Source organism: Acartia tonsa, chromosome 5 (assembly GCF_053477335.1).
Source record: "Acartia tonsa isolate MP-2025a chromosome 5, ASM5347733v1, whole genome shotgun sequence".
Classification (NCBI taxonomy): Eukaryota; Metazoa; Arthropoda; class Copepoda; order Calanoida; family Acartiidae; genus Acartia; species Acartia tonsa.
The window spans coordinates 36,810,464-36,838,018 of record NC_137264.1 but is presented as its reverse complement, the minus strand read 5'-3'; the positions used below and the strand labels follow the sequence as shown (position 1 = coordinate 36,838,018).

The window sequence follows — 27,555 nt, the reverse complement described above, 5'->3', positions numbered from 1 at the left end:
AGAGGGGGTAACTTCTTTTTCACCCCTTCAAACCAAGTTATCGAGCCCGCCACCTATTATTAACAGGTATTAATGAATCTTTTTGAAAAGAATTTCACTTTATTGACAATTTAATGTTTCAACGTTAAAACAAATGCAAGAAATTGAGTAACTACGCTTATTCTAAAACAAGGATAACGACATTCATAAAAGCGGCGCTCTGAAATTATGCGGCAAAAAACATTAACGCTTTAACCTTTTTGTCCTAGGAATCATTTTTCCTAAAATCATAATAACAGAATAATTATATCATACAAAAAATTGTTGTCAAACAATTCGGAAATCAAATAGACCAACAGACTTTCAGGTTATGATCATAGAGTTGCTACGCTTTCTAAATTGTACCTAACTATTTCATTCAAAGTTTTGAATCGATAGGTAAAATGACATGCCTAAATTAACAAAAAGGGCTGAACGTTAAGTACTGACGTCAAGAAACTAATTATAGAAAAGTTTTGGTTTTAAAAATTGTAGAAAAGCTTTGCTTTTAAAAAGGAAAAAAAAGCTTTGTAACTTTCTGATTTATTATTAAATCTGAAACATTGGATTAAGATTTAAACAATGTGAGAATATTATATTTTCCTATACGACACCATATGCGTACCATACACTCTAACAAAATTATTCCCATACTCAAAACTTTTATTACAGTTTATTTGTTCTCTAATAATATTTGAAACTTTATGATGTGGTATATTTAACTTTTTTCGTTCATGAAGGGGATTTAAAGATAATTTAGATAACTTTCATAAATATTTCAAATATAGGAATAATTTACAGTGTAAGCATATTAATTATTACTATAATACATAGTAGTAAAACATTAAAGAATAAATAATTCTATATTAATAATGATAAAAAAACATTAGAAATTCAAATAAAATTCTTTTTTGATAAGCATTGATATTTTTATTCTATCATGACATAAAGATAGATTTTTTAGGGGAAAAATTAGCGGCATCTTTTGAAAATATTGCGCGGCTAAAAACTAGTGCTTCACCTTTTACCGCATTTTTTAAAATAAAAAAATGTTTTTTTCACTTTTTACTCTGATATTATTAAATTGACACTTATAAGAGAAGATTTAGGTTTTTTTATTAAATTTCTTAACTTCATTTAAACATTATTGTACACTTCACACAACCTCTCTCATTCAAAATTGCATTTTATTCACTTTTGCTGAACCAAAAAAATACAAAAATCATTAAAAAATCTATTAAATAATATGCTAAAAATCTTCTAAATAAAATTATTATTCTCTCCTTTTCAAGAAATATTTCTGTCTGCAGATCATTTCATTTTTTGTTTTAAAATATTTTTAAAAAGAAGAAAATAATAATTTATGGATAAATTATTTTCAAATTTATAAATTAAACTTGACTGTCCTAAGTTCTAAATCTTCTATAACAGCAATGCACAATACTATTTACTAAAAAAGGAAGATAAATTTAATTCGATGACAAAAATGGTTTTAGGATCAACGCGATGCCCATGATTAACTTACTGTAAAAAATATGAGACACAGAATTTTTGAGAATCTGCTTAGAAATCAGATTCATTTTTTTTACAGGAATAAGAAATGGCCAATGTATATTTTTCCAACATTGTCCATTCCTTATTCATGAACTTTCAACCATGAGATAAAAATAACATGGCATAAATTGCATTTTTAAAAGTAACAAAAAGATATAAATTCATTGTTTTATTAGACATATTTTTGTAGTAATTACTTAATTTTTTTTATGATATTTCAACAAAATTTTGTTGGTATCTTCTAATGAAAACATCTTTTTGAAAAAATAAGTTGAGCTTATATGTCAAGTAATACAATAAATTTATTTTAACTTTATAAAGGAATAACATTGATAGAATTATAATTCAACTGGTTTTTTTTTCATGAAATATCAGCTCATTTTTTACCGGTGACTTTTTAAAAACATTCTGTGTTCATGTTGCTGTTATGAAAACTAAGTACATATAAATTTTTCAGAATAGTAATCTTCAGATTAGTTTTCATTTTTAGTGTCTTTTGGTGGAATCACACATACATCTAAATACTGAGAATTGCTAACCTAATTAAGTTGTGTAGGCTTACAATTACATAAAAGATATATCTTCATATTTTAAGGATTCCAAAATTAATAATGTTATAATGTAATATGATATTTGGTCTTAAAAAGCTCTCAAGATGAATTTGCGAAATTATTATTGTTACATTATAAATTCAGCTAATAGACACTTTATTTTGCATAATGATAGTTTTAGCCATAGAGAATGCACATTTAGAACATAAGAAAAAACATATTGGAGACTTTTAAATGAAATGTAAGGGGTAGATAGTTATTGATTGTTTTCTTTTAATTAACTTGATCCATAAAAATAAAATGTTCTAATGCTCTATGGAATAAACACCATGTTTTTTGGTCACCCTACTGTTGATAATACAATATATACAATATTGTAAGCAGATTTTTTCGCTGATTGGTTCGAACACCGTTTTTTTGGTAAGATACACGAAAGGATTTCTGTCAAATGGAAGAAATAATGTGGTTTGTTATAATTATCTTATAAACACTTATTTCACCTATAAACTTCTTAATGATATTAGGAATTGAAATATGAATTATAATCTTTCAGATTTATCAGTGCAGTGAAATAAGAATCAGTAAGTTTTATTTTTTTTCTTTACAATCAGAATCTTTTGAGAATCACTTGATAAGAAAAATAAAATCCACAATAAATAATGGTTTTAAATCTCCCACAGAGCAGTAATCCATTCGTGTAAATAACTGATTTATTATGTTGTTGTACTGTTTAATTTACACAAAGCCGAGATATCTGAGACCCATGTATGTGCCTAGACTGCCACCAACAATCATGCACAGCAACATCATGATCTTCTTCCTCCTGGCCTTGCTCTGGTACTCCAGGGCCTTCTTTGTGTCGTTCGTGGCCCTGGTCGTGTACTCTACAGCACTCTCTACGTGGGCGTCGATCCTAGAAATAGAATACAAAATGAATCTTTATCTGTTGCACTTCTAAAGACTAACATCAAGAAGTATGAAATCAAAAGCTTTTGTAAAGTCATAAAAATAAAAGAAATTATTTGTTTTATGTTAAAGCTTTTAAGTGGACACAATAAATCCATAACTAAACAAAACAAAGTCTTATGTAAATAAAGAAAAAACAAGGAGGATTGCATCCAATAAAGGTAAATATATTTTTTTAATATGAAAAAAAATAGGCCTTAGGACAAATCTTTGATTGCTCTACCTTGACTTTTCTAAATTCTCAATTAAAAATTGTATTTATTAACCAATTATAATACTTGTAGAGAAGTTTTACTATTTAAACAAATTTTTTATTTTAATTATAATACAATACTTGAAAAATTGCATGTCTTTTTTTGCAATTTATTTAATTAAAAAAAAGTGGGAAAACAAAACAAAAAGCAAGCTTACCTGAAAAAAGCATTAGATTTATGTTGACACTTTCATTTATACAAAACTTTATAAATAAAAAATCATAATAAATAAGATTTTTCAGTAACTATCTGATTTATTAATAAGTTTTAAACATGATAGTAAGAGTAAAACATTATTAGATACATTTTAATTAAAAATATCAATACTACACTTGTTTTTAATAAGATTTTTGAATATTTAAAAAGGAATTTAGTAAATTTTACATGCTATAGGTTGCACTTTTTAGGCAATTAATATTTTTCTTTCGTTTTAAAAACCTATTGAGTGTTTGACATATTATTTTATACTTGTACAAACTACACAACCTTCCTACAATTATAAATACAACACTCCTCTCTGGAATACAAATTTAAAAACTTTAAAAAAAACTAGAAGAAGAAACTTTCTAAATATTTAATTTTGCCGGATAGGAGGGGGCAAGGGGATTTAAATAAAATCTGTGAGTCAGTTAACTGGAGCAAGAAGCAAGCTGAATATTTTTTTTGTAAACCCATCGTCAAATAGCCCCTTACGTCCTAAACCAGATTCTTTTAAAGTTTTCAAACTAGTGTTCAATGAGGAGTGATTTTTAATAATGAACTTAATATTTTAATATTTCTATTCTAAACTAAATAAGTAAAAAGATAAAGCTTAGACACAGTAAATTAGAAAACTTAGAATAAATATCATAAATATTTAGCATAAATCAAATAGTGCATTAAAAAATCTTTAAAAACTTTCAAATATTCGAAAAAAAATTTGTACGATTTTAAAATGAAATAATAAATTAATCTAGGTATCCAAGTTTTAGTTTTATCCATAAGTAGCGCATGTAAATCAGCCAAAACCAGCAATGTTTGATTTTTACAGAAATTTTAAATCTGTCTCAGTTTTTTTTTATCATTTTTGTTGTTAATTTTGGAAACACATTACCAAGTAAGATTGAGATATTTTACATATCTTACTTAAACCGAAAGAGCCGTACGGTTATATCCTAATTATAGAGTAGCTGCGTTGCTAATAAACAATATCTACATTCTAAAAGTTAAAATATAATTCGATGGCAAAAACTGTTAGGATAAAGCAAAATAGCAATTCTCTAACTACATGAAAATATTAGTTTTTTAAAATCTGCACAGAAAACAGATTTTCTTTTATATTAATTCAGAAAAATGACACATTTTTGGTATTTTATCAAAGTTGTTTTATTAAAAAGTTATATTTTCTATTTTAGTTACTATATAAGATGATCAAAATGTCAAATGAAAATAAATCTTTCAACGCGAATAGAAAATAAAAAGTCTATACATAATTTAATAGATGTATGGAAAAATAAAATGCCATTTTAGATTTATTTTTATATTTCTTTTTTGATAAATTTAAATTTTAATTAAACGTTAACTATTAATTGACTAATTTCGTATTTATTTGGTAGCAATCAGATCAGCTTTTGTGTGGCCTATTTGACGAAGCCTGAACCTCTAGTTTAGCTGAAAAGACACCCTGGTAACCAAGGTAACCAAGCTTTTTATTTTTTGGGGGGGGGAGGGGGAGGAGATAAAAAATTGAAAATTAACATTTTTTCATTTGAGGGACGGGGGCAAGGACGTCCAAGCTTTTTTATTTTTTTTTGGGGGGGGGGGGGGGATTAGGAATAAAAAAATTTGGTGGTGGTAATCACCTCTTCCACCCCAACCCCCTTGGACGTCCCTGCTGGTAACTGTTTTAGATTTAATGTTTGTTGCCTTTAAATTCATACGAAAAAAGTTCCGAAAACAGTTTTGAATAACTGTTTCATAGAGATTTATACCTCACAGAAAAAATAACATTTAGATACTTTAAGTTGCATATTTTTTTTTATGTACCATTAAAGAAAAACTTTTGGAGCTGACTTTTTGCTTTAAATTAAGACTTTCCATACAGGTTTTGATAGAGATGGAAAATTAACATTTTCCCAACATCAAAGTTATTTCTAATGTTCTAAAAAGCTTCTCATTTTGGTACATGGCTCATTTTTGTACAACTTTGTCAGAATTTAAGAGATTTAGCTTCAGAAAAATATGATAAATATCAACTTCTGTAGATGAAAGATCAAAGACCTTATAAATGCCTAGACAATTACTGATCTTATTTGATTACACTTTTCACCGCCCCCCTTTAATTAACTGATTGAAACCGGGGATCTACAGGGATAAGTCAATGGCCTATTAATTAATAAAAATCCCCAATGATGATACACAAAATTACCCCTTCTGTAGATTGCAATTAGTGGTTTTAACGTTTGGAAACCAAACTTTATGAACAAACCAATCAAAATTTATTAAAGTCTCCAAATGTGTTAAGCCAACGAAGAAAAAATGTTATCAAAATAGTTTGGGGACTAGTGTAATAAACAACCCATTGTCCCCTTCCTTTCGGAATTTAAACTCAACTCCCCTTGTCTGTAATTTATTTTTGACCATAGTTTTTACTCAAAAAGTACAATATCACAAACTGTAATTTATTATCTATGACAGATAGGATGTATTTGTCTTTGTGATATTCTGACTCTAAATCTCTTAAATTTCTTAACACATTGTAATAATCGTTGTACTACTTCTTATCAAACTTATAGAAAGCCAAGGTATCGGAGTCCAATGTAAGACCCGAGGCTTCCTGCGACAATCATGCACAACAAGATCATAATCTTCTTCCTCCTGGCCTTGCTCTGGTACTCCAGGGCCTTCTTGGTGTCGTTTGTGGCCCTGGTCGTGTACTCAACAGCACTTTCTACGTGGGCGTCGATCCTGGTAAAAGGTAAGAAAGAAAGAAAAAGGGGTGAAAGAGAAAAAGGGTAAAAAGCACAAGAAAAAAGGGTGAAAAAGCTGCAAGGAGAATGGAGATGTTTTGATAATATTTTTGGCTGTCTATATGCCTTAAAAATATATTTTTACACTGTCAAAATTTTGAAGTTTTATATAGATATTTGGCATGAAATAAATGTGGTCGTGGCTGACAATTTCCCGACAAAATGACATTACGACTTGAAGCTTATGTTTATATATATTGATTAGGCGAAATTTTTTCAGTTTGTCATTACTTATCCATTCTCCTTGCAAAAGCAATAGGTAAGAAAAAACAATACTTGCTTACTTAAAAATATAAAAAAATATTTCTTTAAGAAATTTTTTTTCAAGAAAGCAAGGAAAGTTTCAAGTTTTAATGAATATTAGTTTAGAATGATTTAGGATTTAGAATACTAATTTTATGTTGAAAAAGAAATTAAAATATTTTTCACAGAAATATATATGAAAATCACTCCAAACTAATACACAAAATTTGCATCAATTGCTGTCTCAAGTCAATTATATGCAATAATATTATTTTTAAAGCATTAAAAAGAGGGGGTCAAATTTTTGTCTTGTATTCGTTTCAAAATTTAGTTCACAAAAGAAATTTAAAAAGTAAATATATTTTTTATTGGTAAGCCCATCTAAAAGTAAGGCTTCCGAAGGTGATCAAAAATGAATCAGCTTATAGTGCCTAATAAAAAATGACGTCATGCAATACAAATGATCATTTACCAATGCAGGTAAAATGTATATTGGCCTATAATTGGCCATAATGACGTCATCTTTTACACTAATAAGCTTCTTCTTAAAAAAATAAATGGTGGAAATCGTATCCATCAAACTATTTCAATTGTGATCTAAGACTTTAATGAAAATATGCATAGCCATAATGTTCAGTTTTGCATTCAAATAAAGCTCACAGTGGCTCTGTAAGTAGGTTATTCTGTGCTAATGTGCAACCTTACCTGTTGACCATTTCTCCTTGGTTTTCAACAAGCATGGCGATATCCATGAACATCTCGTGAAGCTCTTTGATGCTCTGCTCCAACTTTATAAACATCTCGTGCCTAGAAAAAGATAATATTTTTTCTTCTAAAATTTTTGAAAAAATAAAGTTTTATTGCCGAAGCATCTCTATAGTTAGGTGTGGTAACTGTTAAGTCTATCAGTTTGTTAAGAACAAGTGTTTTATTTGGCTCGGCGTTATGGATTTGGATCTCTAACATCGATCAATCATCTTTTTCCTAGTTTTTAGCATTGCAAGTTTGTATTAATAGGTTTAATTGTGAAATAGATGAGTATAAACATGTAGGAGATAGGTATACCTATGTTGGAAATAAGTATTCCTTTAAGATAATGATTCTTACTTTTATTTTTCTAAACAAATGATTGATTTAATGTGCAATCATTCCCGTTCAAATATCGCATCATCAAAACTGCTTCTTATTCCTTTTTGCGTTACTCTGATCTTAGTTAAATCCTCACTTTTGTTAAATTTTTCTTTGGTAATGATTTGGTAAAAGATGTGGATGTGATAATATGCAGAAGTGAAAGTACACCGCTTGGTTTACCTGGCTTCAATATCGTTGATGGTTTGACGTAGCTGTTCCTCATTTCCTTCAATATGAATATGTCCAGTCAATCTAGCACCTCCTTCCTATTAATAGATAGATAGTTAGATAGATAGATAGACAGATGGTTGGATTGATAGATAGGTAATAGATAGATAGACAGATGGAATATATGAATATGTCCAGTCAATCTAGCACCTACTTCCTATTAATAGATAGATAGTTAGATAGACAGGTGGAATGTAAATATGTCCAGTCAATCTAGCACCTTCTTCCTATTAATAGATAGATAGTTAGATACATAGATAGACAGATGGTTGTATTGATAGATAGGTAATAAATAGATAGACAGGTGGAATGTGAATATGTCCAGTCAATCTAGCACCTTCTTGCTATTAATAGATAGATAGTTAGATATATAGATAGACAGATGGTTGGATTGATAGATAGGTAATAGAAAGATAGACAGATGGTTGTATAGACAGATAAATATATATATACAAAAGAAAGATATATAAATAAATATACAGACAGACATACATACAGACATTCAGACAGCTAGAAATATAGTAACATTGAACGACACACAGAAAACTGTCCCGAATTTGTATTAATTTTGAGGAACAAGACTCCAGTGACGTCATATTTTTCTTTCCCGAAAAAGGTAAGGGGGGAGGAAAATCTCTTCAAAAGAGATGGGGAAAACCCCCTTTTCTCCCATCTCTTTTTTCTTCCCCCCTTCCCTTTTTTTCTTTCCCCCTTCCCTTTTTCGGGAAAGAAAAATATGACGTAACTGGAGTCTTGTTCCTCAAAATTAATACAAATTCGGGACAGTTTTCTGTGTGTCCATTGAACGATAGTTTGATAATCACACAGATATATATATAAATAAGTATATTGATAGACAAATAGACAGGTAAACAGACAAATAGACAGGTATACAGACAAATAGACAGGTATACAGACAAATAGACAGATATACAGACAAATAGACAGGTATACAGACAAATAGACAGGTATACAGACAAATAGACAGGTATACAGACAAATAGACAGGTATACAGACAAATAGACAGGTATACAGACAAATAGACAGGTATACAGACAAATAGACAGGTATACAGACAAATAGACAGGTATACAGACAAATAGACAGATATACAGACAAATAGACAGGTATACAGACAAATAGACAGGTATACAGACAAATAGACAGGTATAAAGACAAATAGACAGATATACAGACAAATAGACAGGTATACAGACAAATAGACAGGTATACAGACAAATAGACAGGTATACAGACAAATAGACAGGTATACAGACAAATAGACAGGTATACAGACAAATAGACAGGTATACAGACAAATAGACAGGTATACAGACAAATAGACAGGTATACAGACAAATAGAAATCTCTACAATCATGTATATAACGTAGCAAGGCTTTTTTGTCTGTATTTTAATATTTTAATTGCATAAGTGTTTTAAATTTTAGGGAAGTTTGTTTTAAGCTATTATATTTATAAATTTAAGCCTTGAGATGGTTTAAAGTTTTCCTTTCTATTCCCTACACCTTCGAATACAGTTCCTTGATGCTAGGGACACAGCCGCAAACAGAAAAATATAGTACAATATCCTTCCATAGAATACATAACACTATTTTATATCAAAATATAATAATGACGTGAGTTAATGAATTTGTTTGATGTCATAAATTTAATGGAAATCTATGTTCAATACAATTTAGTCTTCATTTCTCTTTAATCTTTTTACATACAATATGCTTACTTCATTTTTTTTGTTTAGTTTTTCCTTATATGTATATTTAAGTGGCATAATGTCTGTGTGTTTGAATTAGACTGTCTTTTGTGTCAAAAACTGTTGGACCGTTTGTTTCTCCTTTACAGGGAATCTTCTTAAAGAACTTTGTAAATTATTCTGAAGCTAATTTTAGTGAGGGTAACTGTCCCTAGAAATGTTTATACATATATTGACAAGTCACAAATTCTAAACAATGAAGAAGTCCTTTTAACCAGTTTGACCCTTTAAAAATCTCGCTATCATTCCCAAGACAGCTTTCTGGAAATACTCAGTTTTGCAAGGATTGGCAGCCACTACTTGAACCATACTGATGCGGGACAATCTAAATTAGCTGCCATGCCCTGTTGTATTTTATAAATACGCAATTTAAAAGGATATTTTTTGATAGGAAGCATCTCTACGACAACCAAGTATCCTCACTGACACACAATTTCTTCAAAGAAAAGGTATTGTTTGAATGAAGCTCTTTATGAAGCCTCTTAAAAATGCGTCATACTGGACTACCATTGTTCAATTAAAATGTATTATGGCCTGCTATTGGTCTATTAAAATGTATACTGGCCTACCATTGGTCAATACAAATGAATACAGGCCTGCTATTGGTAAATTAGTCTGTGTATTGGTCTAACATTGGTCTTACCTCCATCATTTGTTCCAGCTCTTCATCCGTCACTTGTTTACCAGACAGTTCCATCTGACGACCAATTTTCTTTTTGCTCTCCTCCTTGTAGCTAACCTGGATAGATAGATATATATAGAGTGTTAACCAAGAAATCTAAAGGGATAATACAATGGCCAATAAATTGGTGTAATCCCCAATAAGTGCACAAAATTACCCCTTTAATAGATTACAATTACTGGTTGAAACTCAACTTAATAAAACAACCAATCAAAAAAGTCCCCTAAGTTGTTAAGCCAAAGAATAAGAAAATTTTATTATAAAACTTTGAGGACTAGTGTAATAAATAGCCCATTGTCCCTTCCCTCCCTGGTGCCAACCAGTGGTGTGCACAGGGTTTTGCCTTCACTCTACACTTCCTCAATGAAACAATAAATACATACATAAGGTTGAGGACATTTCTTAAGCCTCAATAATTTTCATTTAGCAAAATTATGTTTGAAATAGCAAAAGATGAATTTTCAGGATGATTTAGCTATCACAACAAAGAAAAAAAACATTTGGTAATAATACTATATAGTAATGTTTGCATCTTGTGACTTGACTTGGAGAATAGAGGCAACAAAACAGTGGGGTTAAAATGGATAAAGTAACTAATACATTTTAGTAATGACGTACGAATCCAAAATATGCTGCGCAACTAAAAACTTTAGAAAAATATTCACCAAAAGAATAATTTTATGTCAAAAACAATAAGGAAATAAAAAGAGATTAGTTTTCCTTACATTTTATGACATAATATTTCTGTTTTTTTTCGGTATTCATTTTTATTTTGTAATATATGGTCATGCACATATAATCTATTGGGGTATGTATGTTAGTATTTTTTTTATGAAGGAATTTTTGTATTAATGATAACTATTCATAGATACAATGTTATTTATCTCTAAGGGTGAAATAAAATGAAAGGTTGTATTTACCCAGCTACTATATAAGCTAGTATTAGAAATTCTTTGTGTAAATTCCCCTGACCAGGGCATATCTAAACTATTTTTCAGTCCGTCCGTCGATACATAACTTCATTGGAAATTAGATTGATTTAATCAGCTGTTATTCAAGTTAGGCTTCTCAATTTTTCATGAATAATTCCTTGACAAATGAGCAACCACTCCACTTCTTATCCTTGTCTGTCTGTACAAAATATTACAATAAATTTGGTTTTCATTAATTTACGATTTTTAATGCAAATAATTAAATCACCTGAATTTTGTTATATTCTGTCATAACATCTACAAACCGTCTGAAATTAAAGAATTCATTATTTAAATTTTGCGTTTTATTTATTTTTCAATTTACTATTTGAAGAAAATAGATTAATCAATAAATTTTAATCCCATTTTATTTAATCCAAAGGAATTTTTTAAAACGTACTTTGAGTACGTAGCATTTACGTATTTATTATTCTTTTAAATTTCGATCAATAATCTATATACGATGTATTTCTGTATTGGATAGAATTCATTTTTTTCTCATATAAATTACTAAATATATATGTACTAATCAGACTGTTTATATATCCGTCTTGCTATAACTGTCTATTTTTATATCTTTCTATCTCTTTTGCATAGATATTTACCTGTCTGTTTGTCTATCTATTTATCTGCCTTAATATCTATTGTATGTCTGTATGATTTCCTGTTTTTTTCTGTCTGTTGGTCCGCCTGTATATCTTTCTTTTGATCTGGTTGTTTAATGTAACATGGCTCTTTTTTTGTCTATCTACCTGTAAATCTTTCTTTTTATCTGGCTGTTTATTTTTTTCAATGTCGATTTTCTGTCTGTATATTTTTGTGTCTGTTTGTTGGTCCGTCTGTATATCCCACTTTTATCTAGCTTTTATTATGTCTATCAGTCTGTTTATCTGTAACGCTGTACCTGGAGGCAGTCATGTGTTGTGTCTTTCTTATTCTAATCTCCGCCGTGGCTCCCCCTCGCCCCTTTTCCTCGGCTTCTGTCTCCTGCTCCATCTTTTTCAACCTAAAAAAGTTATTAATTAGAAATCGTAAAAAATTATTTTAAAATCATTGTATAAATCCTAAAGTGGTTAAGGTTTTAATGCCTCCTTCTCTTTCTGTTAAAAAATTCATAGAGGCCAATATACTAATATCTTACTATGGCCTAACCGTTTGTGTTCTGCTTTTCAGTGATTTTAACAGAACTGTTTTAGAGAGCGTGAATCTTTTTCAATAGTGCAAAGCCCATAGAAGTATTTGTCAAACAATATTTTTTCACTTTATTTTGCTACCCTATTCAGGGATGTTCTCTATTGGTTTCAGAGAGAAAATATTAGAAAACCAAACTAATAAATTATTCCCCCTCCCAATTTTCGGTTACTTTTGAATAAGATTTCTTGAACAGCTGGACCGAATGGCCTTCAATTTTAAGATAATCTTGTAATTGCTCAGGAATAGGTTTTAGGCTACTTGGTGAAAATTTACAAGGACATCTATACCTGGATCTGCAAGTGTTGGCCATCTTTTTAATCTCTGACATAGCATCATCCATCTGGGCCTGGTGGATGGGGTCAACCTAAAAAGATACATAGACAGATTAATTAGATAGACTGATCATATGAAAGGTGTATGCGTATGGGTCCCCGGATCATTGAAGTTCTTTTCAATTAAGTGACAATAAGGTAACAGTTTAACACTGTTAGAAAGTACCCTTGATTAAGTTTCAGGCTGATTCAAAGAGGTTTTTAGAGCTGATTCGAGTGATGTAAGCTAACACCCACATAGAGTAAGATCCCAAAACCCACCTTAAAAAAAAAGAATTGTTTTTGTTTTAAACAAAATTAAAAATGGTTAACTCTGCTTCTAGGGCCCAGTTCAACTAAATTTTTTTTACAGTGTTAGTGCTAATGCTGACAAACTTGTCCTTGTTTTCCTTCCAAATCAATCACCTTTGGGCTGTTGAGGATTGCCACTTGAAGCTTCTTAACTTCCTGGATCTTGGCATCAATTTTGTCAGCAACCTCGCGTACCTCCTCAACCTCCTTGAAGAAATCTTTCATTGGCCCTGAAAACAATGATAGGTTATGTGGATAGTTAGTAGGATAGATAGATATATAATTAGAAATTTAGGTAATATGGATATACAAATATTTTAGATGGATTGTTAGTTAAATTAAATAGATGCTTGGAGTTTTAAAAACGAAATTAAAACTGGGGAAGATGTTTAAATCTAAAATAAAAATTGGGTTATCGAATTAAACTTCCCCCTGATCAAGTGCTCCTAGAGGCCTCTAGGGGCGTAGCAGCTAGTATTTTATATATTATAAAAGGAATTGTACTTCAATCTTAATTATCTTTAACTTAAAGTTTTTCATGCTTTCGCAATCTTCAGAAAAATAGAAATTGAAAAGATAGATAGATAATTAAAAATATAGACATTACAAAGTAAGATACACGAAGAGATATATAGATAGATAGATTGATATAGGAATAGATAGATATATAACTTAGCTTAGATAAAAATATAAATGAGTCAATTATAAAGAAACATTAAATGCTTTGTCAGAGTCAAACTATTCAAAAGTTAGCAAAAAGGTAAAAAAAAACTTTGTTTCCAACCAAAACTTTGAAATACATAGTTTCTATTTTAATTTTTGCGTATCAGAACAAATATACTTTTGCTAACAAATGCATTTTCAAGGCTGGAAGAGATAAATTAACACAAGAAAAATCAAGATTTCGGGCTAAAAGGTGGGTTGGGGCATGAATCAATTGGTTTTGTTTTAACAGAAATATTTTTGAGGGGGTTCAACTACCATTCAACAAAACAAAAACAAAAAAAACCAGTTAAATTTAACGAGAACTTTTCATACTTTTTAGAGAGAATTTCTTTTTCTTGAGTCACATTCCTTTTTTTTTTTACATTTCCTGTTTTCCGCTTTCAGTAAAATGTAACTTAGTACAAAATGTTATCATTTTGCGAATTAAAACTTAAAAGTAATATTGTACTTTTGTTCTGTGATAAGATTAAAACCAGTTTTGTTAGTTTAGAGGCGCCAAAGGCCCAGGCTCACAAAACTGGTATTATTTTATGATTTTTTTATTTTAGTATTTGTGAAATTTATCTGTAATACGATGCTATTAATGTTTTTTTTTCAGTATGACTGAGAACCTTTTCTTATAATTAATATTAATCGGGTTCGAAGCCATACTAGATAAAAAGCTCTACGTAAAAAAATCTTTTCTGACTAAAGTTCTAAATTATTAAATTATTATGTGTAGAAGTTTTGTAAAATTCTATTATAACAAAGTTATCTAATGTATTTCTTGGCAGGTCTGACTATATTCAAAATCTAAGTTTTTAAGATTCAGGATTAGTCTGTCTAATCTTCTGTTCTAATCTTTTACTAAAATTCCTGAAATGACAAAGTATAACCCAGAACGCGTAGCAATTCTATAATTGTTAGTACCAGAAAGTCCTTAATACTTTTTTGATGATAAATTTTAGTGTGGAATTATCTTCCTATTAGAACGATTTTAACTTGGCAATCTCAATATATTTGTTGGTATTTGTCTGAATTTATTAGCTGTGCGTCTATGGATGTTAACAATGTTGTGTTATCTCAAAATGATAAAACTTAGTTTTGGACGGCTAGAGATGAATCTATTATTCAAAAGATTAATTAAGCAGGCCTATAACTTTCCATCTTTCAGCAATGCCTCAAAACGTGCCCAATCAAAGGAAGATTGGAGAACCATTGTGCATGGCCTACGTTCTGCCGAGAACTAAAAGGCAATGATGATGATGATGCTAACTTTCCTGTTGAGCCAGAAAGCATCGTCGTAGCTAAATTGTTAGGAAATTATATTAGCTTTTTAGCATGTCTAACATCTACATCGATAATATGACCAATACACCACATTGTATAAGTTTACATATACAATACAACGCATTTTAAAAATGGATTAAGTAAATCCCATTTCTTATGCTCATGGGTTCGAAGACTCTTCTGAAAAAGGGTCAGCTTCATTTTTTATTTTTGTTTTAAACAGGTATAAAAATTAAAAGTAGTACATTTTTTTGGAGGATATTTTTTAGGGTGGATTTCTCTTAAGAGGGTGATAGTACCACGCCCCCCCCCCCCTCAAATAGTTGAAAAAAAACTTCCCATGACCCATGAAACCTACATCATAAAGGAGAACCATATTGGTTAGCGAGATCCTTCGTAGCAGAAAGAGAAATCTTTTACTTTCATATAAGGATGATAAAAAACTTGCGTAGTAAATAAAAAAATCAATAACAAAATATAAAAAGTACCTATTTAAGTGATTTTACATGAAACTCTTTTTCAAACGAATTTAATAATATCTTTCCAGGAATAGTTTAAATTCTCTCAATTTCGTGTAAGGTAATTTTTGATCTTCGCATAAGGGAAAAGATTTAGAAGTAGTAAAGTGTTCAACATCAAAACATGTAAAATGGGTAGAATTTCCCCATGAAATATATATTTCAAAAAAAATTTTGGCAGCAAATATCAACGAAACAAACAATTTGGAATTTTAGTTAGTTAGTTTATTTAATTTTAGCAACTTTTTAAGTTTTTAAAAATATTTTTGAACAAATTTTTTTTATATTTCAAGTATTGGCTGTTGTTGTTTAAATCATTAAACTTCAAAAGGATAAATATATACTATCTATTTTAAAACACTGTTCTATGTATAAAATTTAAATTTTTTACTCCCTTTAAATATTCCCATATTTCTACATAAAAATAAGTTCACTTTACATTTTATACATTTTACAACAAGACCAGACCGAATTTAGATAATTCAACAGATATTTTCTTTTGGAGAAATTTAAATACCATACAAAGTACTTTTTAAAAGTAGAAATTACTTTATAATTAACAAGCGGTTGTGTCCCTAGAATCTAGGAGCTCTGTATTCGAAAGGGTAAGGAAAGTGGAAAAATTATCTGATACCATCCCAGTATTTAAAAAGAAGCCTAAAGTCATCCTGGGAACCATGTGAAGCTTCAATTTACTCAATCGGTGCAGTTATTATCGAAATTTTAAGCTACAGACAAAAACTGTAGTACTTTATATAAAAGGATAACATCCATACATATTCCATCCTTGTCGCTATAGTGAAGTAAGATTTCTTCAGCTGCTATAATGAATAGAGTTGTGAAGATTCTTATAACTCACTAGTTTCGGCTATATATGTTAATTTGCACCTATGATAAAATTTATTTTTTCGGTTGTTTTATAAAATAGGCGTTTGTTATTGCTTTAGAATATCCTCCTATATGCATCTCATCTAAATATAATTTGCGTTAATCTTTTTGATATATTTTATGAAATGATTATAATATTTAATATAGTGTCATAAAAATTTTTCACCAAAAATTATTTAAAAATAACCTTTACCAAAAAATAAACGTATTTAAATAGAACTTACATAATAAATTCTTAATAAACTGCTAATATAAAAAAGTTATTATTGGGGTCATATTTTTAAAAGCGAAGCTTTTTTTATAATTAGGGTCGGTCCGTCTGGAACGAATAGCGTATTCGTTAATTTAGGCATGTTAGAATTGTCCTATAGATTTCACTGCATTTTTCACTTTGCATTTTGATTCCTGTAGTAGTTAGGTATAATTTAGAAAGCGTAGCAACTCTTTAATTAGAATGTTCATACGTCGATTTTAAACATGTTGATTTTTAACTTTTTTCACAACAAATTTTTATGTGATATAATTATCCGATTGATCTGATTTTCTGAATATTGATTCCTAGGACAACAAAGTACAATGTTATAAGCGAAGCATCTCAATAATCAAGACCTATAAATGCAAGAATGTCCTTAAACATTATCCTGTATTTAAGCAGTTTTTCAACTAATTTACTTACAATTTTGTTTTGACTTTTATACATTTATATTCAGTTATGACACTCTACAAATGATAATGTTCCTGTGTCCTTCCGTTTCAGAGCTTCGCTTTTATGGATGTTGTCATCCTTGTTTTTTCTATTTGTAAAGTGATATTTTAACATAAATTCCTATCTATTGACGTTATCAGAATGATATCATATTATTCTACTTTTCGTTTTTAAAAATCTGGAATAATATAGGAAGCTTTAACTAAATAGAACTAAATCTAAAAATGTTCTAAATATTTATGTTCAAGTTTCTCTCGGGCCAAATTTGCAATTCACTGCGAGGCTAAAATTTGCTACCTAAAACAAAAATAACCTAATCTAACTTTACCTATGGTACAGCACTAACACATGAAAAAAAACCTCCTCCCTTAATTTAAAAAAAAAGGGGGGTGTGGAGTAGGGTGGGTCGATTTTGGACATTTTTTTTCTGAGGCCAAAGCGGGGATCTGCACTCAATATATATAGATATAATACACCTCTGGATGATTTAAAATTTATTCTAAGTCTTAAAACCGCTGACGACCAGACATTCAATTGTATAGCTATTTGTAAATGGGAGTCAAAAATTTATTGAATCAGAACTATGGCTTCATGGTGCTCCCTGGAAATGCCTTGAGGAGCTGAGTCAGGAACTTTTGTCCGTTTCAAAAAATCTCGTTCCTAGCCTGAGAAAATCTAAAAAACCTCTACAAATTGGACAATTCTCAATAAACCTTAAAAATTTTTGGTTTTTTAGTGATTTCTAAGGCTAGGAACGAGATATTTTGAAACGGACAAAAGTTCCTGATTCAGCTCCTTAAGGCCTTTCCAGGGAGCACCATGAAGCCATAGTTCTGATTCAAAAATTTTTTTGAATGTCGCCTTTGCATACTTATAAGTAATGAATTATATTTTTAAGTGGTCGTGTTCTAAAACTCAATATTTTAAAATTCTTTTTCGGTCAGAAATGTTTTTAAGGTTAATTTTATCTGTTGCATATCCCCGCTTTGTCTAATTCCGATATGAACCCACCCTAGTGTGGAGGATTTCTGTGCTCAAATTACCTTTGTCTAAATCTTTCTCTTATTATACTTCAGAAGTTATTAAAGATTTAATTTACATAATTGACTCAGTCAGAAAGATCTCAGTTAAATAATAGTTGTAATAGGGAAAAAATTGTCGTAAATTTAGGTTGTTATTTTCCTAGTCATTTATTGTTCAATTTGTTTATCCAGTAGGAGAGTAGGTAATGGGTATAAAGGGGTAGGATGAGGAAAAAATTTATTTTAGCCAGCTACGTGTTTTACTTTATTATCTGGTGTAAGATCCAAGTAATGATATATCCATTGGAAAGACATTATTTTTAAAGCCCCATTGCCTAATCATCCGATCCCGCAAGTTTTGTTTCCTGTATTTGACAGGTATAATATCCTTACTTGATACAATACAAATTGATAGGAATAAATATCTTAGACGTCAAAGGGTAGGGGAAAATTCGTGCTTACCCCTCCTCAAACAAAAAAATACTTTAGATTACCCTCGCCAAACCATTTAACACTTCACATTTTACCCCCCTCAAAATAAAAAGCTTGGACGTCCTTGGTAAACTATTTTAAGTAAATTTGTTGCAAAAAAGCTCAAATATAGGGTACTGTTTAAGGTGATAATTCAATTTCTAGAACTTGATTGTACATTGTTGTAATAGGAATGAGTATTTAAAAAATCAGTTGAATAGGATTATATCACATAAAAAATGTCATTCAAAAGGTTAAAAACAACATGTTTTAAATAGACGTACGCTCTTTCTGGCAACAATTATAGAATTGCTACGCTTCCTAAATCGTAACTAACTGACATAGGAATCATCGTGCCAAGTTTTAAATTGATAGGACAATTCTATCTTGTATAAATTAACGAAAATATCTTACAGTTCCGGACGTACGGACGGATCGACCCCATTAATAGTAAAGCTTTTGAAAACCAAGAACTATACGAAAGCTTGATTCAATTGCAACTTACTTCAAATTCAAAACTTATCCACTAAAAATTAAAATTTCAAGATTTACAATTCTAACAACTTAAGACTTTTTATAGACTTTACTTTAAAATGAAAAAAGATAAACATTCGATACAAAGTTTTTATTAAATTTGAAAGAAGGAAAGTTTGTTCTTCAATTAGAATTTTCGAAAATGAATTGATTTTATTTTCCATCAAAAATTAATGTTCTTTTTCACATTTTTATTCATTTTGAATAGATTTTAATGGATGTAAATATAATGTTATTTAAAGGGAAGCTCCTATACAACTAGGCCATGTCCGTACACTTGCAACAGCAAAGAAGATAAGGTATCCAGGTAGAAGATTCCGGCTGGCTATTTTGAGTGGGGGGGGGGGGGAATGATGGAAGAATTTCGTTTTTTTAATAGTACTTTAAGTTAAGTTAGGTTTTATTAGGTACATGGAAGCCTTATTCCGAATGGGTAAGGCATAAAAAATTGCCCTCCACCTTTAAGTTTCTATGTAACTTTTTTTTAAAGTAGATGGAGTTCTCTGCTCGTCCGGCACTTAGAAAGAAAACACAAAAATATCTAGTATACGTTTCTTTGCAGTTATTTATTGACATTAACTGTTGAAAAAAAAAAATTTGTTGTACACAAAATACCTAAACTTTGAAACAGGAAAATGATTGGACCAAGCTATTTGATATAATACTTTGCACTTCTGGTACTCTTGCAAGCAGATTAGCTAATCTAACAACAACAAATATGTTCATAGAATAGCAGCATTGACAATAATATTTTCCGGGAAAACAACATAAATTCGATTTTGGCAGATTTGGTTTATTTATATGCGACATATTCCATTAGCTAATTCAGCCCTGTGCTTTAAAAATTAAATAAGCTAGACAGTGTTTGAACCCAGTCTGACAGAAAGACTAGTGAACATACTGGCAGACAATGTAGTTATATTGTCAGTAGCTTCGCTATCCAAAATGCAGATAATAATTCTAAAGAGGTAAAAACTAAACAACAAAAATATTTGGCGCGCAAAGCTATCAAAAATGTTTGTGTTGGTTATTTGGACATTCAGTCTTAAAATAAGCTTTATTGAGTAATTTTAAAGAATGATGTATCATCTATTAAATACCCAATTATTTAATATAATCAAATTTGTTTTATTTATAGAAGAACGTAATTTAATTTTACCAAAAAAATTTAAAGAAATTCTGTAGAATGTTTTAAATTTATCCTTCTTTTATGAATTGTTTTTTTTTTACCGTTTTATACGAAAAGCTATTATAAAGAATTACTCAATAAATCAACAGAAAACTGCATTTCTCTATAATAACAGTATTTACTAAAAATATTGCCACTAAAAAAAGCACCAAATTCATGAATTATTTAATGCTATTAATATTATTATGCTTAATTGGTAGAAACTAAACAGCTGGTCGCTACCTAAATATAAGATGACAAGGTTGACTTATTTTCAAATGGAGTCTTGTGTTTGATGAATAAAACATCAAAGATTTGAATTTATGAAGGAAGGTTTGGCATAAGGTCATCTAACCTAGACAGTGAATAATCATTGCAGCAAAAGCAAATCTTTTTGAAATTTAAAGAAACAACATTAAAAATATTTTCCTTTTATGACCATTTTAAGAAAAGTTATTGCCATACCTTTGTAAATTCTTATATAAAAGTAATAGGAAAACTGTGTGTTTGTGTGAACCGAAGAATTTCGCTAACTGTTAAACCGATATGGTATTGCTTTACAGTGTAGCCTCTCATAGGTATTTGGAAATATTTTGTAACTATTTTGGGGAAGGATCCCACCACCCTCCAAGAGAAATCGTCAATGGAAAAAAATGGCTCACCCAAAACATAATTTATAAATCAGGGTTAGAGTACTTTCCCCACCCCCAGCTAGTGCCACTAGAGGCTTCTAGAGGCGTATCCGCTCTAGCTACATATAAAATATTTGTTTATATTCTAAAACATATGGAAAACCATAAAATTGTTATATGTAATTTATGCTCTAGTTTTCTGCTATCAGAGTATCAGTGGATGGGTCAATAAAAGATTTTTTTCATCTTTAAAATTGAAATTCCTTGAAAATACAGTCTCTTTTTTCCAGTTTTTTCTTGAATTCAGGGAAAAATAAAAATTGTTTTCTAGTTATCCTTATATTTCTAGTTTTTATTGAGTATGTAATTTATATGGAAATTCTTTTTATATACATTATACATACATATGTAGTTTCAGATAAATATACTTACATACAACTTTTTACACAAACGGCTGCGCCCAAAGAAAATAGAGATGGGGCGTGGGAGCGGGCTTTTGCAACATTTAAAAAGATACCAAATGATAAAAAAAAACGCTTATTCAATGATATGTGGATGTACTCTCAATTAATTTGGTAATATAAAAATGTAACATTAAAGTTTAGATTTTAGAAATAACTTTTTAATTTTAAGCGATGTAAATACATTAGTTATAGAGTAACTGCACTTCTAAAAAGAAAATAGTGTATCTAAAAAATCTTTTTGTGACTTTGGTGTTTGTAACTTTTGTAACGAAACTTTTGTTGTTAGCTGAAAACTAAAAACTTGTAAAAAATATGTAAGATTTCTTATCCCAGTAAAGCTTTTACTTTAGTCCCGGCACCAGCAACTGCAAACGATTCCTTAGCTATATTCTTAAATATCCGTGTACACTTTCCTCTATTATGAACTATCTGCAGCGCCATTCATGGTTATTCATTCGCATAAAGAAATACAATTTCAGCGCTGCTGCGAAAAGTACAAAGACGTCTACAAACAGCCATTTTTAAAAATAACAAAGCAATAAGTAATGAACTGAAAACACATCAAAACTTACTTGTACACTTTAGTATAACAGAGTTTACACCTTTTGTTTATTTACAAAGTTTTTTATATTTTTTGTTGCCATTCATTCTAAAAGAGATTAGTAAACAGCTACTCAAACTGATTGCTACTCTGGCAAAATATAAATAATTTATAACAAAAAAATAATAACTTACCATCTTCTTCGTCGACGGGAATGTCAAAGGAGTCATCATTATCGAAGTAGGCGTTGGCCTATGGTTAAGGGTTATCAAATTTTTATTCATTCATATATTTTATGTAAAACTGATAAAAGAACTTTTTTCTATAATGTACACAAAGATGAACTAATATCCAGACAAAGTAGAAGCCAAAACACTAAAGTGAAACTAATTGAAAACCAATAATCTAAAATCTATAAAAAAAACTTGTTGGTAACCCTTTCCTGCAGGTCCTGCAGTCTATTCTTTGGTTGAGCCATCCTGCACTGGTTTGGTTTGGTCAGATAGTAATTTGGCGCGAATTTATTTTCGTAGTTGTAGTTGTAGTCTTGTGTTTAGAAGTTAATCTAACTTCTATCTGGAAGCAACTGAAATATTTATAAATGTTAGTTTGAATAAAGAATGGCATTTGTTAGAGTATTGATTACATTACTTTGCGCTAATTTTGCTAGAAGGCTACGAGGCATCTAGTAATTTTGTTGATTTTTAAAGGGCTAATAAATCTAAGCAAGAAAGTTGAGATAATATGTAGATTTTTTGTGTATGTATTTATTTTTAATTATGTTTTTTTTTATGACTAATACTATCTTGACAAGATATAATGAATACTGACAGAAAATATGAGGTGAGATGGCAGTTGTTGACACAATTCAACCAATTATTTTTACATTTTTCTTGGAATAAACAATTAACATTTTGAATAAATAAATTAGAAATGAAAAATGGAATATCTTTAATTACTGATATTTTCGAAATAAGTTAATTTTTACTTGCTAGGTTTTTTTTACAATATCATTTTCCCCTTCCTGAAACACCTATACCCTGTAAAGATACATTTTAGTCCCCAGTCATTTTATCATTAAATCTTGCAAAGAGTGCAGGAGTAACTTTTTTTTTGGAAAAAAATAATCATATATTTTCTTTTCTGTAGGTAAAAAAGAAATAGTATTTTGTTTACTAAGAGTAAGGGTTAAGCCAGCTCTAATGTGAGGCTTACTAAAAAGAAAGTGTAATTTCATTATTTTCCGATATTAGTTTTCTATGTAGCGAAGCCACTTTACAGGTCATCTCATCTCTAAAAGTAAGTATTGTTTGGTTTCCATGTATAAAAAGTTTGATCGTTTAATCAAAATTTTCTTTAATATAAAAGAAAGAAATTAGTATATTTTAGGTAAAAACTGGTTATAAAGTACTCTAAATAGGCAGGGAAGGGGCTCTGGATAACATAAACAATTCAAGATTAAGTTTTTTACAACTAACTAATAATATCTATCTCAAACCTATCATATTTTGGCTTAACAATACATAAAATGCATCCAACCCTTAAAATATGATATTAATGCCAACGACCTTTGTTTTTTTGTTTTTTTTTAGATGTTAAGTTTAATAGGACAGTAGTCCACCATATTTGACATAAAAGAAGACAAAGTCAGTCAGGCAATTAGAAAATATATCCTTCCACTCTTATTTAGGGATATGCAATCAATTGAAATTGTTTTACAGTTTTACTTTATAGAAATCAGGGTTCGGAAGCCGCGCCTCAGCCGCGCACAAGCCTCAGTTTTAAACCTGCTTGTGAGCAGAAAAAAAAATTCAGAAAGAAGGATTGTCTGCTAAAGAGCAGTTTTATACATCAAGCTGAATTTTATAGTGATAAAATGAAGATTTCACTGAGGCTTACACGCGGCTTACGCGCGGCTTCCGAACCCTGATAGAAATGATTGAATAAAGAAAATAAATATACATTGGATATTATATTTTTTTATCCATAGAATTAAAAATGACAAAAAGAGTAAAGGTAAAATATAAAATTAATGTTCAGCATGGGACCAATTTTTCTTACAAAAAAGTTCCGTTGGGAAAATTTTATTTCTAATGGTTTTATGTCTCTTAGTGTAAGTCTGTTCTATTTCTTGTCTAAAGTTTTTTTTAAAGCAAAGCTTTATATGAGGGTTGGTTCTACAGTTTGTATTGTTTTAAGATAAAGATTTATTCCAGTATGATATGACCCTAATATTATAATTATATACACAAAAGTTTCGGTATAATCCCTTGAATCTATTCTATAATTAAACCACAGCACTCCCCCTCCTCTTATTTATCTTTTTTAATACTATTGCTAGCACCTGATAGGAGCTCTGGCATTGCACCTGACATTCCTGGAGGGGTGAGGGGAAGACATTGGACTATAAATTATACTAATATTCAAATTTGTTTGATTAAAAACTTTTAGGATTATTATAAACAAATTTTCTCTTGAAACTGGTTGTTTGTGGTCCACTTTCAAAACGAGGGATATTCCCATTGTCTTTAATTTTGCAATGCAAATTATATTAGAAGCCCTAGAAATTTGCACACGCAAATGGGTGTGCACTCACTTCTGCATATGTATCACATTACCAACATTATAAACATCAAAACCGAATATCATTGCAATATCAACTACCTATTCATATTTTCTTCACTAGTAACTTTTTATTTTGGAACTTTTTATATAACAATACATAAATCTTCAATATATTTAACTTGACTATAATAAATTTTAAATATTAATTGGTGGAAAAAGTGAAAACTGTATGCCTTTTTTTTCAAAAGGGCATATACATATACAAATGTAGTTGTGGTACTGATGTACAGATGTGCACATGAACGCCAACCGCCAAATGTTTTGTTGTTGTTGATTATCAGCAAAAAAAATATTGTTACTATAATCATACATCATGTTCTGACTAGTTCAAATCATGGGCTGCTATTAAGCAAATTAATTCCATTTGAAATTGCCGAAAATCGAATATTTTGTTGAAGTAAAGTTGGAGTAACACTTGCCTTTTGGTGTAACTGAAAGGGAAGTGGATAAGAAGGGGGAGAAAAAAGGGAAGGGAGTTGAGGGGAAATTTTAACTTAGAATTTTTTGTCAGAATCACATTACCTTTTCTGAAAACCTTGATAATTGAAATTTATCTTCTATTGTTTTATCCCTTAAGATCTATGGAAAACAAGTATTCTTTATCCCTCCTTAGAGAATGATAACAAATAAAAAGGGGGATGAGGGAATTCAATTATCTTCCATTGTCCTTTCTCCGAATCTTTAGTGGAATCAGATTGTACGCAAATGCAGAGTTGGCAGTTTTAAGGTAATCAGGGAGTCTATTCATTAGAAAAAGAAAAGAATAACATTTTATGAAACACTTTTATGAATTATCCTGAGCATTACCAATAGGATGTGTGTCTGTCAGTTTGTATGTCTCGTAAACAGAAGTTTTGTATTGGTCAATGTAATCTTTGGGTTATTTGGAAGATAGGGAGGGGGAGATCGTTCTTTACTTAGTAATAATATAATCTAAATATTGTGTAAAAATAATTGCTTTTAAAGAAAGCCTTGACTTTAAACCATCAGTAAAAACCAAACTTATTAAGGTCAATTTTTAGCTAATGTTTGACCTTTTAATTTAACAAAAAAATTCGCTACTCGACAGTAGGTAAAACTTTAGCCCAATGTTAAAAAAGTTCAATGTCTTATTTAAATACAACTTATTTGACATTATTATTATTATCCTCTTATACATGTATATATGAGAATAATTTGGGAATACTTACCCTGCGGGATCCTTTTTTTTACCTGGAAAGATGTGAAGTCCTGTATTCACACACACGCACACAGTCAATCAATCAATCAACTTGAAGTAGATTAATAACTTGGCATTCACTTTATAACTATGCGCGCAGCTGTAGGAAATAATTAAACAGCTGATCCGAGTTCACCTTTGTCTCACTAATCATACATTATCATCCTAGAGTTAAATTTATTATCATTGTGTTCTGAAATAAAATATAGTAGTTAGAGAAAAAATCATACATAATAAATTATACTATACATATAATATTATCCTACACATGAAAGTAACAGGATGTTTGTTTGTTTTTGTGTCTGTGTGCTTGTTCTGAAGATTCTCGCTTACTGCTGGACCGATATGACTTTCATTTACAAAGAAGCTTCGTATAGGTCAAGGGAAGGTTTATAACTATTTTTGGGGAGAAATAACACCTGAAAAAAATCCAACCACACAAAAAAATATTTTATTTTACTTTTTCTTTTAAATAAGTTAAGTGTCGACCATTCCCCACCTCTTCCCTCAAATGTCCCTTGAGACATCTAGGGGCGTAGCCGCTAGTCCTATTAATAAAAGGTTTATATAAGGTAGAACAAGATTTTTATAAATACTGAACCTTTTCGGCTCTCCATGTTCTGGTTATTCATTTCTAAATAAAAGTGCTGGGATGGTTTTAAGTTAAATAAAATTATAAGAATGAAACAATTTAGAAATATGTGAAATATAAAAATTGCATGCTATAAAATCATTATTAACTTAGAGAAACATAAATGAAATAAGGAAGACAAATTTTGTAAAAGCGAATGTCACAAATTAATGAATTTATGTTTAATGTTGCCATTTTGAAAATAGCAAGTATAATTTTTAACATTAAAAAATCCACAAAATCAAGATGTTCATTTGAGTCCATAATGTAAAAGTAATAAAATTGCTATAGTTACAATGTTATAAAATTTTAGAGTAGCTGCAATCCAAATATTATGATCAATAATAAAACCATCAATCCTAAAAATTCAATAAAACTGACTTTCCATTGCTTAAAGATTGAATACAATGCTCCTGATATTTAATAAAATTGTTTAGGTTAACAATAAGATACTTTTCCTCCAAACTACTCTATAATTATTGTATGTCCATTTGTGTGTTCGACGGTTGCCATATACACAGAACAATACTTTCTAATAACAATAACTGCTTTACATCACAAGATACATTCAAGTACGTTTACAAGGATAGAATAAATGCAAATTATATTACATTTTCTCCCTTTTTTGGGTTGTAAAAGTTCTCCTTTGGTAGCCATTAGATATTTCATTACTACATACAAATTTACCCTCAAAAGATTTTTTCATCGAAATATTTTCTAGCTTGATCACTTCGCTACTGTTGGTTAGGCATATTTTTAATTAGATATTTTAAATAAAATGTTAAAGATTTTAATTTAAAAATATAAATTACAAAAAATATTTCTAACTAAGTCAATAAAAGTTTCTTAATTAAAAGTTTGGAATGAATTCAACATGTAAAATTTATGTAAATTTAAACTTTTTTTTGACAATAAGACGTACTGTATATAAATGTTCATAATTGA

The 27,555-nt window shown here is 29.7% G+C and overlaps 1 protein-coding gene across 2 annotated transcripts; it reads right to left on the bottom strand.

The window, feature by feature from the left end:
- Window positions 1-545: 545 nt before the first annotated feature.
- Window positions 546-26,174, bottom strand: LOC145319991 (syntaxin-1A-like). 2 transcript variants are annotated; one of them, XM_080162408.1, is made up of 11 exons: window positions 25,973-26,174; window positions 22,580-22,721; window positions 22,330-22,389; window positions 13,311-13,426; window positions 12,861-12,937; window positions 12,284-12,385; window positions 11,609-11,648; window positions 10,370-10,465; window positions 7,906-7,991; window positions 7,300-7,401; window positions 546-3,036 (listed from the first exon to the last, which is right to left on the bottom strand). In XM_080162408.1, exons 2-11 carry the CDS (start codon window positions 22,611-22,613, stop codon window positions 2,859-2,861), a joined length of 891 nt encoding a protein of 296 aa, XP_080018534.1. In that variant the 5' UTR covers window positions 22,614-22,721; window positions 25,973-26,174; the 3' UTR covers window positions 546-2,858. The 2 variants fall into 2 exon arrangements, with proteins under 2 accessions (XP_080018534.1, XP_080018535.1); XM_080162409.1 differs by lacking the exon at window positions 546-3,036 and adding an exon at window positions 4,725-6,289.
- Between the last annotated feature and the right edge of the window lie 1,381 nt (window positions 26,175-27,555).

Bases quoted from the DNA above. Each gene is read 5' to 3' on its own strand.
- LOC145319991 (XM_080162408.1), bottom strand. From the start codon at position 22,613: ATGGCTCAACCAAAGAATAGACTGCAGGACCTGC. The intron at 11,649-12,283 runs GTACAGCGTTAC...CTTTAATTTCAG, and splicing joins CAACACATGACTGCCTCCAG to ACGGTTTGTAGATGTTATGA. The intron at 7,992-10,369 runs GTAAGACCAATG...ATCTATTAATAG, and splicing joins AGCTGGAACAAATGATGGAG to GAAGGAGGTGCTAGATTGAC.